The 15,813-nt window shown below is 35.9% G+C and overlaps 1 protein-coding gene across 10 annotated transcripts in view; it reads left to right on the top strand.

Moving 5' to 3' along the window:
* The window catches only part of MPDZ (multiple PDZ domain crumbs cell polarity complex component), a 130,991-nt gene that overhangs the window by 50,207 nt on the left and 64,971 nt on the right, over positions 1-15,813 (top strand). For 9 of the 10 annotated variants that reach the window (XM_077770833.1, XM_077770830.1, XM_077770825.1 and 6 more), the window contains exons 17-20: positions 285-401; positions 2,868-3,035; positions 10,683-10,964; positions 11,223-11,346. In XM_077770833.1, coding sequence (XP_077626959.1) covers positions 285-401; positions 2,868-3,035; positions 10,683-10,964; positions 11,223-11,346 — 691 coding nt within the window. The remainder of the gene's footprint in view (positions 1-284; positions 402-2,867; positions 3,036-10,682; positions 10,965-11,222; positions 11,347-15,813) is intronic. The other variant, XM_077770831.1, reaches the window with a different exon arrangement.

Here is a 15,813-nt window from a genome sequence, read left to right as displayed (position 1 = left end):
ATAATATAAAAAATTATTGATTTTGATGATCTTTTATAAGAAGAATAAAAAAGTTAGGACAGATTCTCATTTAACAGCTAATTGTTTGGTATTAAAAGAAATATCCTTGTTGTATTTAACAAATAAAAACATTAAATATAAATATCATTTGAAAACCTTCGCATTTTTTTCCTTTTCTCTTCTGACTATTCTTCTTCTGTCCCTCCCACTCCCCTCTTTCCTTCCTTCCTCTTTGCTTTTCTCTCATACACATCCTCAAACACTGAGCCTCATTCTCCCTGCAGCTTTCACCAGAAGAAGGTTATGTCTCTGCTAAGGAAGAATCCTTTCTCTACCCACCACACTCCTGCGAGGAGGAGGGGCTGACTGACAGAGCCCTCTTCAGGGCTGACTTGGCTCTGGTTAGTGGCCACAGCTTATCAAGCTTTCTTTCAGAAATCCTATGTGTCTTATATTTTGCCTATCAAAATATTCTGAAATCTGAAATCTCTACTCATTATTCATTATGTTTTGGAAAACTAAACATTTTCATTTCAACTGCAGTGGTTCTCGTAGTTCAAAATAGGAAGAAAAATCATAATATGTGTGAAAACTATTTGTTGGATTTGGGGAGGAAATTCAGTTAGCAGTGCATTCTGACAACTAGTAGAATTAATCTTTATATCATACCAGAAGTTGTTGAAGCACTCGATTGTTCTAGTTTCATAATTGGGCTGTTTCTAGGCATTTATGTAACTGTTTTTAGTATTCAGTCACTAATCAGTTATTTTGGCTACCTTTTAACAAGGTTAACAAGTATATTTTTTCCATTCGATACAAATAATGTGAAAATATATAAATTGATTCAGTTATTAAGAACACACAAATTTCCAAAGTAGGAAAAACCCATGTTTTCTCAAATCACAGAATGTAAACATCACTGATTTGCTAGAAATTTTTAAATTAAAATTTTCTTTTCACTTGATCTATATAAAATTATTGTAATAAATGTATTTGTGGACCACTGAAGGTCACTTTGATGAATAACACATGAATCTTCCTCCTAAGAACTTACAGTCTGGTAGAGGAGACAATACTATAGCAATAATTAAAATATAAATCTGAAAACTAGATATAAATAAACATGTGGCATTTATACAATGTAAATGTAACAAATTGTACGTCCTGTTCCATTATTCCTGTTAAAACCAGATTCCTCACCTAACTTTTCTTTTGGGCAGACATTGCCCTGTGTGACTAAAAAGAAATATGCCCAACTTTTTAAATTCTTGTTTCAGTGTGTCAGATTAGAGCAATGTTTAAAACCCGTAACATTCTCCGTTATCTTTATAACCAATTGTGCATATATTGCTTTAAAACAAAGTATGAATTATTTCCTTGATTTTTACAAACCTAATTTTTGGAGACCGTTTTCCTTGTTAGTATTTATATATTAGCCAGCTCCTAAATTGCCTTTTGGAGACTTTTGGTGTATATTATATTAAATGCAACAGTGATCACGGTACAATACCAATAATCCATTGTACAGGCTTAGTTAATACCATCTATCTAGATAGCAATGTTAAGTATTTACTATCCAGATTGTTCTACATGATATATATTTGTGAAGGGTAAATCTCCACAAAGTAGTTCATAAATTTAAATATATTATTAGAAAGAGAGTCACCTATAAACAGCCTGTCTGTATTCTTACCATGTTTTTGCAAGAATGTGAGCTGGTAATAATGTTATAATTCTTCTCCTGGCAAAACACATAAATTAAAACCAAATTAAAAGAAGTGGAACACCAAGGATTTTGCCACCAAGACAGTAAATACTGATAGTATTGGAGAAGGGTAGCATTTATGTCAGTTCTATGTATTCCAAGGTGTAACTGTAAGTGAATTGTAAATGGAGCTTCAAGCTCATCATGAGTTAATTGTTTCACTTGGTTCTGTCACAGAAGATAGTAATAGGAGTTTTATTTATTTTTTTTTTTAAGTTTATTTTGAGAGAGAGGACACGAAGGGGAAGGGACAGAGAGAGAGAATTCCAAGCAGGCTCTGTGCTGACGTTATGGAGCTCAGTGCCACGAACCGTGAAATCATGACCTGAGTCAAAATTCAAGTGTCAGATGCTTAAATGACTGAGCCACCCAGGTACACCAATAGTAATAGGAGTTTTAGATAATATACAGTGAATTTCTCTACTTTATATGAGTTTTCCAATAATAGGAGTTTATCACGTAGCTTCCCTATAGGGCCCCTTGTTTATTAGTATAATTTCAGCATGAAATCACAGATATTCTTTCTGGTTTCTGATGATCACCATCAGGCTCTGAGTTTGCAGCTTGAATGGTTTTAAAATCTAGTTAAAAATAATTTTAAATATATTGTTTTAGTGAGCTTTGTACATAGATAAATTGCCTGACTGCTTTGCTGAATTTTAATTCAACTTTAATAAAATTTAATAAACTTTAATACGTTTAATAAATACAATTAATAAGTTTTTTGAGTGTATTTTAGTTGAATAGGGAAGGTGTTGACCTCATTCATTTTATTAGGCAGTTCTAGGAGTTGGGTAGGTATTTTTTTAAAATAATGTGAACTGGAAAAAGTAAATATTTTCCTTATTTATGGAACTTTTTAAACTTAAAATTGCTCCAGGTCATTTGTAATTGTTACCATTGGCCTTTTATTGTTGGAATAAATAAGTGATGCCAGCCCTGGTTTGTCCTTGCTGTCTTGCATTATGTGATATGTCAGAAAGTAAGAAGGGATCATGTAGGAAATAGAATGAATTCCGTATGCTTTTTAGTCTCACGTGGAGACTCGTCATATATGTAACAGAACAGAATTTCCAACCGATATTATCATTTTTGTTCCTAGGTGGACACAAATGAGGCTGACTTAGCAGATGAATCTACATTTGAGTCTCAGTACTCTCCTGATAACGACAGTATCTACTCCACTCAAGCCTCTATTTTATCTCTTCACGGCAGTGCTTGTAGTGATGGCCTGAACTATGGTCCCTCCCTTCCATCTTCACCTCCCAAGGTACAAAGGAATTGTCATTTTACTTATGGGAGAGGCTTCTGTGTAATTTTCCAGAGATCAGTGTTTATGGGTGATTGTAGGAGTAGCATGTTAGAGGCGTTGTGTTTTTCCAGTCATGGATTCATTCGGACTAAAGTGCAGTTTCATTCAGGTAGTGCTGGCTGAGTATATTTTACTAGATTACTAGATACTACTTAAAGTGTTTTGTTGTACAGGAGGATAGACCCAAGGGTTCAAAGCTTTGATTAGGATTTGCTTGTTAGAAAGAAAAACTTTAATGAAATGTAGTTCTCAAATTGTGTTTTTAGCTGTCTGTGTCTACTTTAGAAAAATCACCAAGTATAACTTTATTTTCTTAATGCTTTTAAAATTGATTTTCATGCAAAGTTGGATGGTAAAATGTTTTCTTGTATTAATATTTACCAGCAAGTTAAATTTAATGATGTTATATGTTTTATGTAAAATGATGCCAAAAAATACTTCACATAAAAATCACAGTCAATGACAAACTATGTTTAAACATCATTGGAAGAAGAATGTAGTTACTATTTGACATATCTGTGCCACGTATATTTTAGAAATAGATTATTGGCATAAGTGCCCCAACTCTATTCATTTTCTTGGTGATATACTTTATAATGTTTAATAAGTAATATTTTTAAAACCCATCCAATCTTCTGGGTGTGAAATGGTATCTTACTATTTGGATTTGCCATTCTGATTTTGAGTGGGGTTGAATAGTGTTTCATATATTGGCCATTTGGTTTTCACTTCTATCAATGGCCTCTTCATGTCTTTAGACAAGTTTTATATTGTGTTGCCTATCTTTCTACTGATTTGTTGGATTTAAAAAAATATTTTCTTGGGGTGCCTGAGTACCCCAGTCGATTAAGCATCCAACTTTGGCTTAGGTCATGATCTCGTTTGTGGGTTCCAGCCCTGCATCGGGTTCTGTGCTGGCAGCTCAGAGCCTGGAGCCTGTTTTAGATTCTGTGTCTCCCTCTCTCTCTGCCCCTCCTCTGCTCATGCTTTGTTTCTCTCTGTCTCAAAAATCAACAGACTATTAAAAAAATTTTTTAAATAAAAGATAAAAATATTTTCTTGAAACTGATAGACAAAACAATCACACACATACTCATAAAATACACTGAACTGTTTTGTCTACATGTGTGAGTGTGTTTGGGAAATGACGTTTTTAACTTCAGGAAAGAAATTATTTTTTGAGGAAGCAGGAAGCATAGGAATTCAGCCATATCTGTAATGAGTTATATTCTTTTAAGAGGAAAGAGATTGAAGAAAATACGGTAAAATGTTAACATCTGTTAAATCTGGGCAAAGAGGTCATATGGATATTTTTTTTAATCTTTTATGTTGGAAATGTACCATAGATATTAGAAACGAAGATAAAAACTGGACAATAACTTACTTAAATATAGGAAACATATATTTTCCACATAAATTAAATATACTGGGAAGGAGATCTATATCTTTGAACAAGATGGACAGCAGAATTTCTACAAGTTTAGAAACTTTTCCTCCTTTCTCGATTAGTGAGGAATTTTTTGGCCAGAACGTTTTCAAAGCCTTTTCTTTCATGTTCAAGGTGCACCTGTTTTCCTTGCAAATGATGCTGGGAAATCTCCTTGAATTGGTTCGCAAGGTATAATCTTGAATGGAGCAGCTGCTCCTCTCTCACCACACCTGAGCTGGTCTGTGTGACTGCTGTCCTGTCTGGAATGTGTTCAGTCTTTACTGGCCTCAGGGCTGGAAGCTGAGCTCATCTCCTAATGGACTCTCCTAATCCATGGTATAGCATACTTCTTCTTGCCAGTGGGACAGATTGCATTGTTTAACTTCCTAATTGTTACTTAAAGGGATTACACAATCTGCATACTGAGAGGCATATATTTTACAGGGCAAATGCTGGCTGTGTGCAGCACAACATATTGGCTTACTGAAGTCTATTTGCCTCCTTTTTTTTTTTTCCTAAGTAGTTTACTCTTTTGTTGAAGCAAATTTTGGCAAGCCTATCAACTGAAATATTTAAACTACAAAACAACAAAGAAGACATTAATGAGGGTGTTTTAAAACACATTGTGGAACTCCTGTGTGCTTTCAGTTTTTCTTAGCAAGTAAGACTGTTTCTACATCACGGTAAATCACTGCAGCATTGTTTTTGTTTTGTTTGTTTGTTTATGTTTTGTGACATCTTCATAGTACCAAGATATTTACTAGAAAATTGTATGTAAATAAAAAACTAGATGATGCGTCCAACTTCCTGGCTTTTGCACTAAATTTATTTTAAAAAGAGAAAATGACCATTTGTAATGGAATTTAGAACTGGCCATTTTTCTTAAAAGTGAGTTCACTTTGGAATGCTTTAACTGATAAAATAAAATCATATAATATATGATATTTAAGACAGAAGACTCCATACTGATTTGGAAGAAGTATAAAATACAGTGTGAGGATCTCACTGATTCCTCAGTTTTGACTTTACTTTGTTAGATATATAATAATCTTGGTGGTTGGAAATGCACAAGTAATTTCACCTTTCTTCTTATGTCTATGAGAAGTCTCTGACCTTGGTCATGTATACTACCAGAAGTTGTAAGAACTAATCACCCAGAGCAGGGAGTTCTCATGAGGAAGGCCTGAATCCTATAGCAGAGGAGTGGGCCTGGCCAGCAGCTTGGGTACCGAGGGCCTGTAGACATACATTGGAGCTCCTTTGCCCCAAATTCTCCAATCTGGGGGTCCATTTTGATTTTTATTTTTTAAGGAGTGGCGTTTACTTAATTTGATTATCACTTAGCAGTTTAAGGGAAATAATCATTACTCAAGAACTGAAAAATACTGTCGAGCTACTTCTGTGCATTTGAAGTAATAGAGGCAAGTCATTGAAATGTGAATTTTAAAGACAAAAACCCAGTGGATTTTCTTGATATGTTACAGGCTTTAAGTTTCTTCTTTTTATCCCCTTTTCCTTGTCACCTTCACAGACATAACAAACTGCAGAAATAATTGTTTTCCAAACTTAAGTTCTTGTAGACTTTTGTTTAAAAGCTCAACGTGGTTTTCGAAGAAGATTCTTTCAGTTATTTTTTCCTGTTTTGGATTTTTAAATACACTCAGTAAAGATTAAATACTTTTATAACAAGTCTTCCTTTCCACTCTTTATCCACACTCCACACCTCACCCTTCCTTTTACATCCACGCTGGCTCTCACCCCATGGATGAAATGCTTACCAGCTTGGTGCATGTCCTTCATTCCTTATATTGGTCCCACTAGGAAATGCTATTAATTCTAGTGCGAGGGAACTCCGTGTTTGTCAAGATTGAAGCCCCTTCTTGCACCTTGCACACAAAGTACAGCTAATGGATTCCATGATTCAAAAAGAAAAACATCTGAGGCAGCTGGGTGGCTTAGTCAGTTGAACATCTGTTTCCTGATTTTGGCTAAGGTCATGATCTCACAGGAGGTCCTGAGATCAAACCCATGTTAGGCTCCGCGCTGAGTGTGGAGCCTCCTTGGGATTCCTTCTCTCTCTGTCTCTATCTCTGTCTCTGTCTCTCTGTCTGTCTCTCTCCCATTGCCCTCTCCCCTGCTTGTGCTCTCTCTGTAAAATGAATGAATGAGGGGCGCCTGGGTGGCTTAGTCGGTTAAGCGTCCGACTTTCGCTTAGGTCATGATCTCGCGGTTCGTGGGTTTGAGCCCCGCGTCGGGCTCTGTGCTGACTGCCAGCTCAGAGCCTGGAGCCTGTTTCGGTCTGTGACTCCCTCTCTCTCAGACCCTCCCCTGCTCACGCTGTCTCTCTCTCTCTCTCTCCTAGAAATAGATAAAACATAAAAAAAAAAAAAATTAAAGTGAATGAATGAATGAAAATCTACTTATTGCTATAGATTTCCACTTAGAGTCATTCTATAGCATCAAATATTGCTGCCTTCACACCCATGTTTAAAATGTTTCTTATTTTGGAGCAGGGGTTAGTATCAAAAGCTAATTAAAGCAGTCTAGTCAAAATGTTGAGAGTGATTGAAGAAGTCTTAATGACAAACCTACAGGCTCTCAAGGCATAAAAGCAGTTGCTTTTTTTAATCACTGTATGAACAATAGAGGAAGTACTATATCTTATCTCAGAAAGAGTGAGAGAATGATGGCAAGTTGGGGCTCCCAGTATGAAAAGACTTTTATGATAGACTGTTCATTGAGAATATCAGGTTGTGTCCAGTAAATGTTTCAGTATTTACCTAGTCTATATAAATAAATCATCTGAGTAAATAATGTGCCTAGTTATTACACTCACTGATTCATCACCTTTAAACAACTGTTTTCAAGTGTATTTGACATTTTTATTGAACTTGTCTCTCACTTAATTTCCCTGAGAACAAGACTGTATCAACAAGAGGCACATATTAACGTGGATTTTGGGGAGATTTCAGTTTAGGTACCAAGTTGCACTGGGAAATTATAGAATTATTTTTGAACATTTTACAGGGGAAGAGCTGCTTTTCTTTTAGATCCATAAGACTTTTAAAAATAAAACTCGGTTGTTCAGCACCCAAAAACATTTCTTAAGTAGGAGTATGTTGTCTGCTGTGTTGATTAGCTCTTTCTTTTCTGTGTGTCTGTGTTAACTCCTTTATGAATAATGCATGGAAATTTCTGCTTACACAATTTATAGTAAACCCTAGCTAACAAGGGCAGCTTGACCTCTTTTTGTGATGAAAAGTAGTTTTTATTACCTCTATTTGAGGCCTGAGGAAGATGATTTACTGTTAAATATTATAATTAATATAGTAGTACAGAAGCTAATTCTTTAGTAAGTTCATTGTTATTTTTCATTAGAACAAAATCATCAGACTTGGGCGAATAGGCCAACAGGTTAGTGTTCAGAGCACAACTGTGCAGAAGGCGATGGTTTTCTGTCACTGTTCCCAAAAAGTCTAAAGGTGTTCCTTGTGTGATACTCCCATTTGCCTCAGTTCTTTGTACCAGGAGTATTTGAGAATTCTAGAGAGATGATACCTTAACACTGAAGAAGAGAAATGTAATGGAGCGTGTTGGAAAATTGGATTACCCTTTTATGAAAATCAGAAAGAGACCCATATCACCTGCCATACCCTGAAATCAATTCTAGAAGGATTAAAACTGAATTTGAAATGAAAGCATTTATAAAACAAGAAAAATAATAGAAAGCATTTCATTTACTTTGTGTGGAAGGATTTATTAAGGAATTTATGAAACCCAGAAGCCCAGAAATAATTTGACAGTTTGATTACATAAAGAATTTTATTCCATAAAGATCCTTGATTACATAAAGAATTTAATCTTTGCATGCATATCTATATAATATAACATGCACAAAAAGAAAAGATAAGTAAAGCCTGGGGAAATATTTGTTGTATATATGACAGACTTTCACACATAGTGTGTCAAAGACAGGAAAAAGTGGAAACTCCCTGGTGAAAAGTTGGATAAAATCTATGAAGAGAGTGTTGACAGGAGATATACAATTATCGTGTCCTCACTAATTGTTAGGGACATGCATAGTAAACTCTAAATTTGATATTTATTTAGAATATATTTCTTTCAAATCAAATTAGCAAACTAATTTAGGGTTGCAAGATCAGTTAATAGGAATTCCCATATTTTTGTGAGAGAAAATTGGAAGACTCTTTGGCAGTATATACCAGCATCTAAGTGTGCATATCATTTGACCCATAATTCTAGTTTATAGTAAATAAATTTTCTCATGCACAGAGATGTGTAATAAAAGTAACAGCAATGGCTAATAATTATTGAGCATTTTCTCTGAAGTCAGATATGTTGTTAGTACTTTGTGGTATTTTTAATATTTTATTTTATTTTATTTTTGTGAGAGAGAGAGAAAGAGAGCACAAGTGGGGAAGGGGCAGAGAAAGGAGGGGAGACCTAGAATCCGAAGCCGGCTCCAGGCTCCGAGTTGTCAGTACAGAGCCCAATGCGGGGCTCAAACACACAAACCACGAGATCATGACCTGAGCGGGGGAGACAGATGCTTAACCAACAGAGCCACCCAGGCATCCTAGTACTTAGTTGTTTTAACTCTCTCTGTCCTCCCAACAGTCCTGAACTAGGTCCTTTTATTTTCCCCAATTAATAGATGAGGGGACCACGACACAGAGTATAACTAGTGATGCTGTGAGCATCTGAGCCTATACTTCAGAGTCTGCACTCCAGTGCCATTCATACTTAGGAATAGTTTCCTGATTCCAAGAAGATTGAAGTTGATTTTTATTTACTGACATGGAAATCTCCTGTCAAGATATAAAGATACTTCAGTAAAGAAAGTGAAAACATTTATTTAACTAATGGTTTTGGTTTGGTTTTAAAATGTTCAAGTGCATATAGTATGTGTGAGTAGGCACATGTACTTATACATAATTATTATGCAAATAAATAAAAACTTCGGAGACATTCAACTTATTCCAGCCACTTGTATTGGGGAAGATAACAGGAGTGGGAGCCATAAGGGAAGGTTTTCATATTGTACTCTATAATGACACACATATGTATCTGCATGGCTTGAATCTTCGCTGATGATAATGTATTCCTATACTACTTTTTTTTTTTTAATATTTTTTTTTTTTATTTATTTCTAGGAGAGAGAGAGAGACAGCGTGAGCAGGGGAGGGTCAGAGAGAGAGGCAGTCACAGACTGAAACAGGCTCCAGGCTCTGAGCTGGCAGTCAGCACAGAGCCCGACGCGGGGTCCGAACCCACGAACCGCGAGATCATGACCTAAGCGAAAGTCGGACGCTTAACCGACTAAGCCACCCAGGCGCCCCCCTATACTACTTTTATACTTTAAAAATATTAATACGAGAATTTTGGGAAAATTGATACGTTTATTCAAGAGCAGTTTGTGTAGCATCCGCTTGCCCAAAGGACACAAGTGATAGAATATGTCTGTTGTAAGTCTATGCCTGCATTTATGTCGAACTATAGGATTTTAGAGTTTCAGGGAATTTTAGAAATTAAGTAGAGTATAATGCCAAGAGAGGTTCTGTGGTGATGTATATAGATTATTAATAAGAGAGTGTACTTTGGAACCTACACCTTATTGTATACCTTCTTAATATCCCCTTTGTATATCTTGCAGAATATTATGAAAATTTTCCCTATAATAATTTGAATAACATAGCTTTCTATTCTCCATAAATACCTACAAGTGCCTATCAAAATAATTTTTTCATAGAGATTCTTGTAAGTCAGAATCAGTATTCTCTTTATCTTAAATAAGAACTTCATACTGATTGAAAATCAGTATAAGATTTGAAAACACAAGTTACTTCCTTTCCTATGTGGATTGAACTACAAATAATTTTATTTGTGAATATAATATTGTATTTAAATGAGCTCATATACAGTACAAGAATAACTGAGTTGAACATGACATGCATAATTTATATTTATTTATAAAAATAAAGCCCTACAGAATGTTAGCTAAGTGAAGAATTTGTATGTTTGCTGATGCTTTTTCAGTAATAAATAATTGTGTTTTGATTTCTACTAAATAGTTATTCATTAAGAAATGGTCTTACAAAAATACATTGATGTAACTCTGGCCATGATTTTTTTATTTTTTGTTCGTTAATCATCAGGATGTTACTGAAAGTTCTTCAGATCCAGTACTTGATCTGCACATGTCCTTGGAGGAACTGTACACCCAGAATCTCCTGCAAAGACAGAACGAGAGTCCACCTTCAGTGGACTTGACGATGGGGCCTGCCTCTGGCTTTACTGTAAATGATTATACACCTGCAAATGCTGTTGAACAGCAATGTGAATGTGAGAACTCAAGAGCATGGACTGAATCTCACCTGCCAACTGAAATTACATCAAGTACAGAACTTCCTTCTGTGCTTCCTAATTCAGCTGGAAAGGTAACATTTTAAAGACATATATTGTATATTATGATGAGTTTGGAAGAAGTGACGTGTTCAAGGATCCCTGCTGGTCTCTGCATTGAGAGCAAGTGATCTCAGCAAATGCTGAGATTTTCGGAATCCAACCTATGAACTTGTTTTGGTTATAGCTTCCTGCTGAAGAAGGCACAACCAGTTAGAGAATATGGGTGATGTTGAAATCATACTCCAAAGTCTTGTTTCCCTTTCCATGTGACTTTTTTTTTTTTCTGTCAGGGCTCCGAGTTATTAATTCAGCAGAGCTCCCTGACCTCAACTGCTGAGTGTGTCATGCTCCAAAATATAACCAAAGAATCTTTTGAGAGGACTATTACTATAGCAAAAGGCAATTCTAGCCTCGGTAAGTTCCTTCCTTTCCACATATATCTTGCCTCTTCAACCCTCTTGCCAAAGATGAAATGTCGAACATGGTTTCAGCATTGTTAGCTGTAGGTGATAAAAAAAAAAAGGAGTTATAAATTTTCCTATAGTTTTTATGCTTTCTCTTTTTTGTACTCTATTTTTCCTGAAATGGTTAACAGGTTTGTTTACTTCAGACTAGCTTAAATCGCTCACTCTCTTAATTATTTAAAAGTATTCACGAGCATCATTTACATTCAAGAATAGATATACGAATTGTTTGTGTATGAAACAGCAAATCAGAAAAGGATTTCTTAGAAAATGAAAAGTCAGCAATTTGGAATTTCAAATTCTTTGAAAAAGTAAATTATTAGTTTCTTTGAATGTTACCAGTTATGCATAAGTCAGTTTATATTTAATTTCTCTCATTCACTGAAAGAAAGACTAAAAAGACAGCCAGGTGTGCCACCACCGAACTATAAATGGAAGTTATTCAGTATTACTTCCCAGGTGGCAGGATTTTTCGCGTCCTCTTTTTCTCCTAAAGGGTTGCGTTGGTTAATAATCCTAAAACTTTCTGAATTGGACAGAGAAGATTTCCTGTAAACATGAACTCCCAATTACAATAGCTAAAACTACATGGAGGCCAAGTACATTCTGTGGAGTTGATGACTCAGCTCTGTCCCTAGTGCTTGGTGCTGACGAATAGGATTATAGATTACTTTCTCTGAATACCCCGTCATGGCCCAAGACGCTCTGTTTAGCTCCATATCAGAGATGTTGTTCTTCTGTCATGAAACCAAGCAATCTCCTTTGCACTGGTATCTTATGCAGTGTACTGTTTCCTTGTTAAATTTGAGACTTGGCAGGGAAACCTAACAGTGCTTACTTGGTGAGTGGGATGCCATCCTCTCTCTCTAGGATTCTATTGCATTAGGTGGCAGTTACTACTAACAGCAGCTAAATGGAGAATTATAGCAGAGAATTTCTCCTTAGTTATAATATTTCTTATATATTCTATTGGATAGAGTAACATAAAATTTAAGCTGCAGAGCTTTCTATAATGTGTTAATTATGAGACAGATACTATAGATATCTAAATATGTCACATATTTCATCTGGTAATGCAGTGTTTCTGACACCGTGTTACTTCGTTTCTTCTATGTTGTATTTATTTTAATTGTTTATTGTTTATTTATTTTGAGTTGAGAGGGAGAGACTGAGAGGGAGATAGGGATAATCCCAAGCAGGCTCCAAACTGTCAACGTGGAGCCTCACGTGGACCTTAAATTTATGACCTGTGAGATCATGACCTAAGCTGAAATCAAGAGTTGGGCACTTAACTGACTGAGCCACTCAGCGGTACTGTCCTCCCCTTTTTTTTTACATTTTTTTTTATTTTTGAGAGAGAGCAGTGTAGGGACACAGAGAGAGGGGAGACAGAGGATCTGAAACAGGCTTCAGACTGACAGCAGAGAGCCTGCAATGTGGGGCTCAAACACACGAACCTTGAGATCATGACTTGAGCCGAAGTCTGATGCTTAAATGACTGAGCCATCCAGACACCCCTGAAAGGAAAGCCTGTTATATTGAATACTAGTTCTTTAGGATGTTAATAGGGATATAAATGGGCTATAAGTTTAGAGGTCTGGAATGTGATACAAGTAAGGAAACTGGGTTTTTTTTGGTTTGTGTTTTTTGTTTTTTGGGTTTTGTTTTTTTTTTTTTTTTTGGCACTACTTCTCAGAATCTTTGGTACTCAGGCGTGCATTGTGGATCTCTAAGAAGAGGTTATAGAATGCAGCATTTCTTACATTTCATTAGCCATGGAACCCATTTTTTTGACCAGCTTATAAAGCAGAGGTTTTGCAAAACCCATATGAAAGCCCCTATTCTAGTGTATTTATTTATTCAACTATCAAACATTTATTATCTTCCATAGTCTTGCCACCATGCATAGAGAACATGATTTAATCACTTTCCTCAAGGAACATGAGTTTAAGAGGGTAAGCAAATCAACATATAGAATCCTAAATGCATCAAAATATTCTACATGCTATAATAGACATCCACATAAAGAACATTTGAAGGCTTAGCAGAGGGAATAGCTGATGCCTCCTCTCTAAGTGTGGAGGAATTTAGAAAGATTTTGAAGAAGAGATTTTTATCACATAATTGAGGGATGGGGAAAAATGGGAAGCTGCCAGAGCTGAAGCAGAGTAATATGAAACATGACTGAAGTTTGTGGGGTGTGGATGAGGTGGGATGTGACAGTGGGCAGAGTGAGAATTGAAGCTGAAGAAATGATAAGGCGGGATGCAGTTGCTGGCGGGGTTCCTGTGCGGGACACAGGACGTCTGTCATAACACCCACCTGCCTTGGGTTCTTACTGGCGGTGGTTGCTGAGGGCAAAAGAGGGACTTGATCAGATTGCGTTTTAAGATCATACTGACAGAGGCTGGGAGATTATATTGGAAGCAGTTGGGAAACTCTTGTAAGAGCCATGGTGTGACTATACCTGATTTTACAATAGACCCCTTGGTGCTTGCCTATTTTTAGTTTGCTGAGAGGATGTTGAATTTTGTCAAATATTTTTTTTCATCTATTGAGACAATCATATGGATTTTTTGTTTGTTCTATTAGTATGTCAGGCTGTATTATTGTTAGTGTCATACGAGATACACAGAATGGACCATTTTAAATATTTTTAAGTGTGTATTTGTGTAACAGTAAGTCCATTCACATTGTAGCACAGCTGTCACTACCAGCCATCTCCAGTCATTTTTCATCTTCTCAAATTGAAACTCTATGTTCATTAAATAATAAATACCCATTCTCCCTGTCCCCTCACAACCACTCTGCTGTCTGTGTCTATATTCTTGACTGTCCTAACTAACTCATGTAGAGGGAATCGTACAGTATTTGTCCCTTTGTGACTGGCTTATTTTCTTCACGTAATGTCTTCAAGGTTCATCCATTCATACCACAGGTCAGAACTTCTTCTACTAGTTTTTTTAGAATTTCTTTCCTTCTTAAAGCTAAGTAATGCCATTTTAGGTGTATGTACCACCTTCATTTATTGTTGGACTCTTGGGTTGCTTCCAGCTTAACTTTTAGGTTTTGATGTAAGAAATATACTAAAATAATTAAGCTGTTGGGGGAAAAAAGCAGTGAAAGGTGAAGTATCCTTGCGTTCTATCATATCAGGAAATCCCTTTAAACCTCAGTTTGATTTTAAAATTGAATCATAAGAGCTCTTTGCTGCATCTACTGTGAGAATGAAGACCATTCTCAGCAATTAGATTGTCGGTCTTGCAGACAAGGTCACCATCATTCTGCAGGCCCTAGAGGAACTCTACGGATGGACTTCAGTCACATCAATATAGAACTCAGTCTCCTTGGAAAGAAAAAAAAGAAGCTCCAAATGGTGGGGTTGACAAATGGTGGGGAAATACAAATGAAGTGGCTACCATGTTCACTATCTGTAGTGATGTACAGAACATGGTCAGGGGCCTTTCACTGAGCTTCCATTACTAGATAAGGTCTATGTATGCTTATGTCCCCATAGTGTTGTTATTCAGGAAATGCTTCTCTTGTTGAAATAAATTTCTTGGGTGAAAAATACATCTTTAGGTTTGGGTGAGACCAGGTGTTGCTTGTTCAGTATTTCAGACCCAGAAAGATGAGTTAATTCTTGAAGGAAATGACGTTGAACTTGTATCAGACTCAGCTGCTTTGATTCAGCAAGCCGCAACAGCTAAAAACAAAGATACTGGAAAGTTTTTGGATGGTGGCATCTGAAAAAACATCTGAAATGTTTCTGAAAAAGGAAGTCTAGTAGGCTGATGAATAAGATCTAAGTCATTCAGCTACAGAAGCAGCAAGATGCCACAGGATTTTCTAATTTTTCAGACTTCTTTGTGATATTTTAAAGAGGCAGTAAAAACTACATTGATTTGGAGGCTTTTCTTAAAAGAAAATAAGGTTAAACTAAAGCATAAGGGAGCCCTTTCATTTGCTCTGTGAGACTAAACCACTTACTTGTAAGTGGGAAATTACAGCACCATTAGTTTGCCAACTAATTTGTAATATGAAAGTATAAGTAACTTTTAGTTTTATTTCTCCAGTTCACAGACATCATGTCAAATAATTTATGTATGCAAAATGTTTGCAGGGCTTTGTCCCTGGATGTTCTACTTCCTGGAACCCATTGAGGTTCCTCTATCATTTTGTGGTTCAAATTCAGTATGCCAAAGAGAGAACATTTCTCCATTACCTCATTTGACAGACATTCAATATTCAGATTTTTATAGCATTTATAGTAAAGAAATGCAAAGGGATTACAAAAAAAGGACTGTTTAAAAATCTGTGTAAAACACTAAAATAATTTAATTAAATTATTCATTTAAGTTTTTAAAAGGTGTTGCCTTTACAGTGTAAATTAACAAAAAGTGTGTTTATGTTTTAA

The sequence above is a fragment of the Crocuta crocuta genome, unplaced genomic scaffold, assembly GCF_008692635.1.
Source record: "Crocuta crocuta isolate KB4526 unplaced genomic scaffold, BGI_CrCroc_1.0 scaffold841, whole genome shotgun sequence".
In the NCBI taxonomy this organism is placed as follows: domain Eukaryota; kingdom Metazoa; phylum Chordata; class Mammalia; order Carnivora; family Hyaenidae; genus Crocuta; species Crocuta crocuta.
Note: the sequence above shows the minus strand (reverse complement) of the source record. Positions and strands in the feature narration are given on the sequence as shown.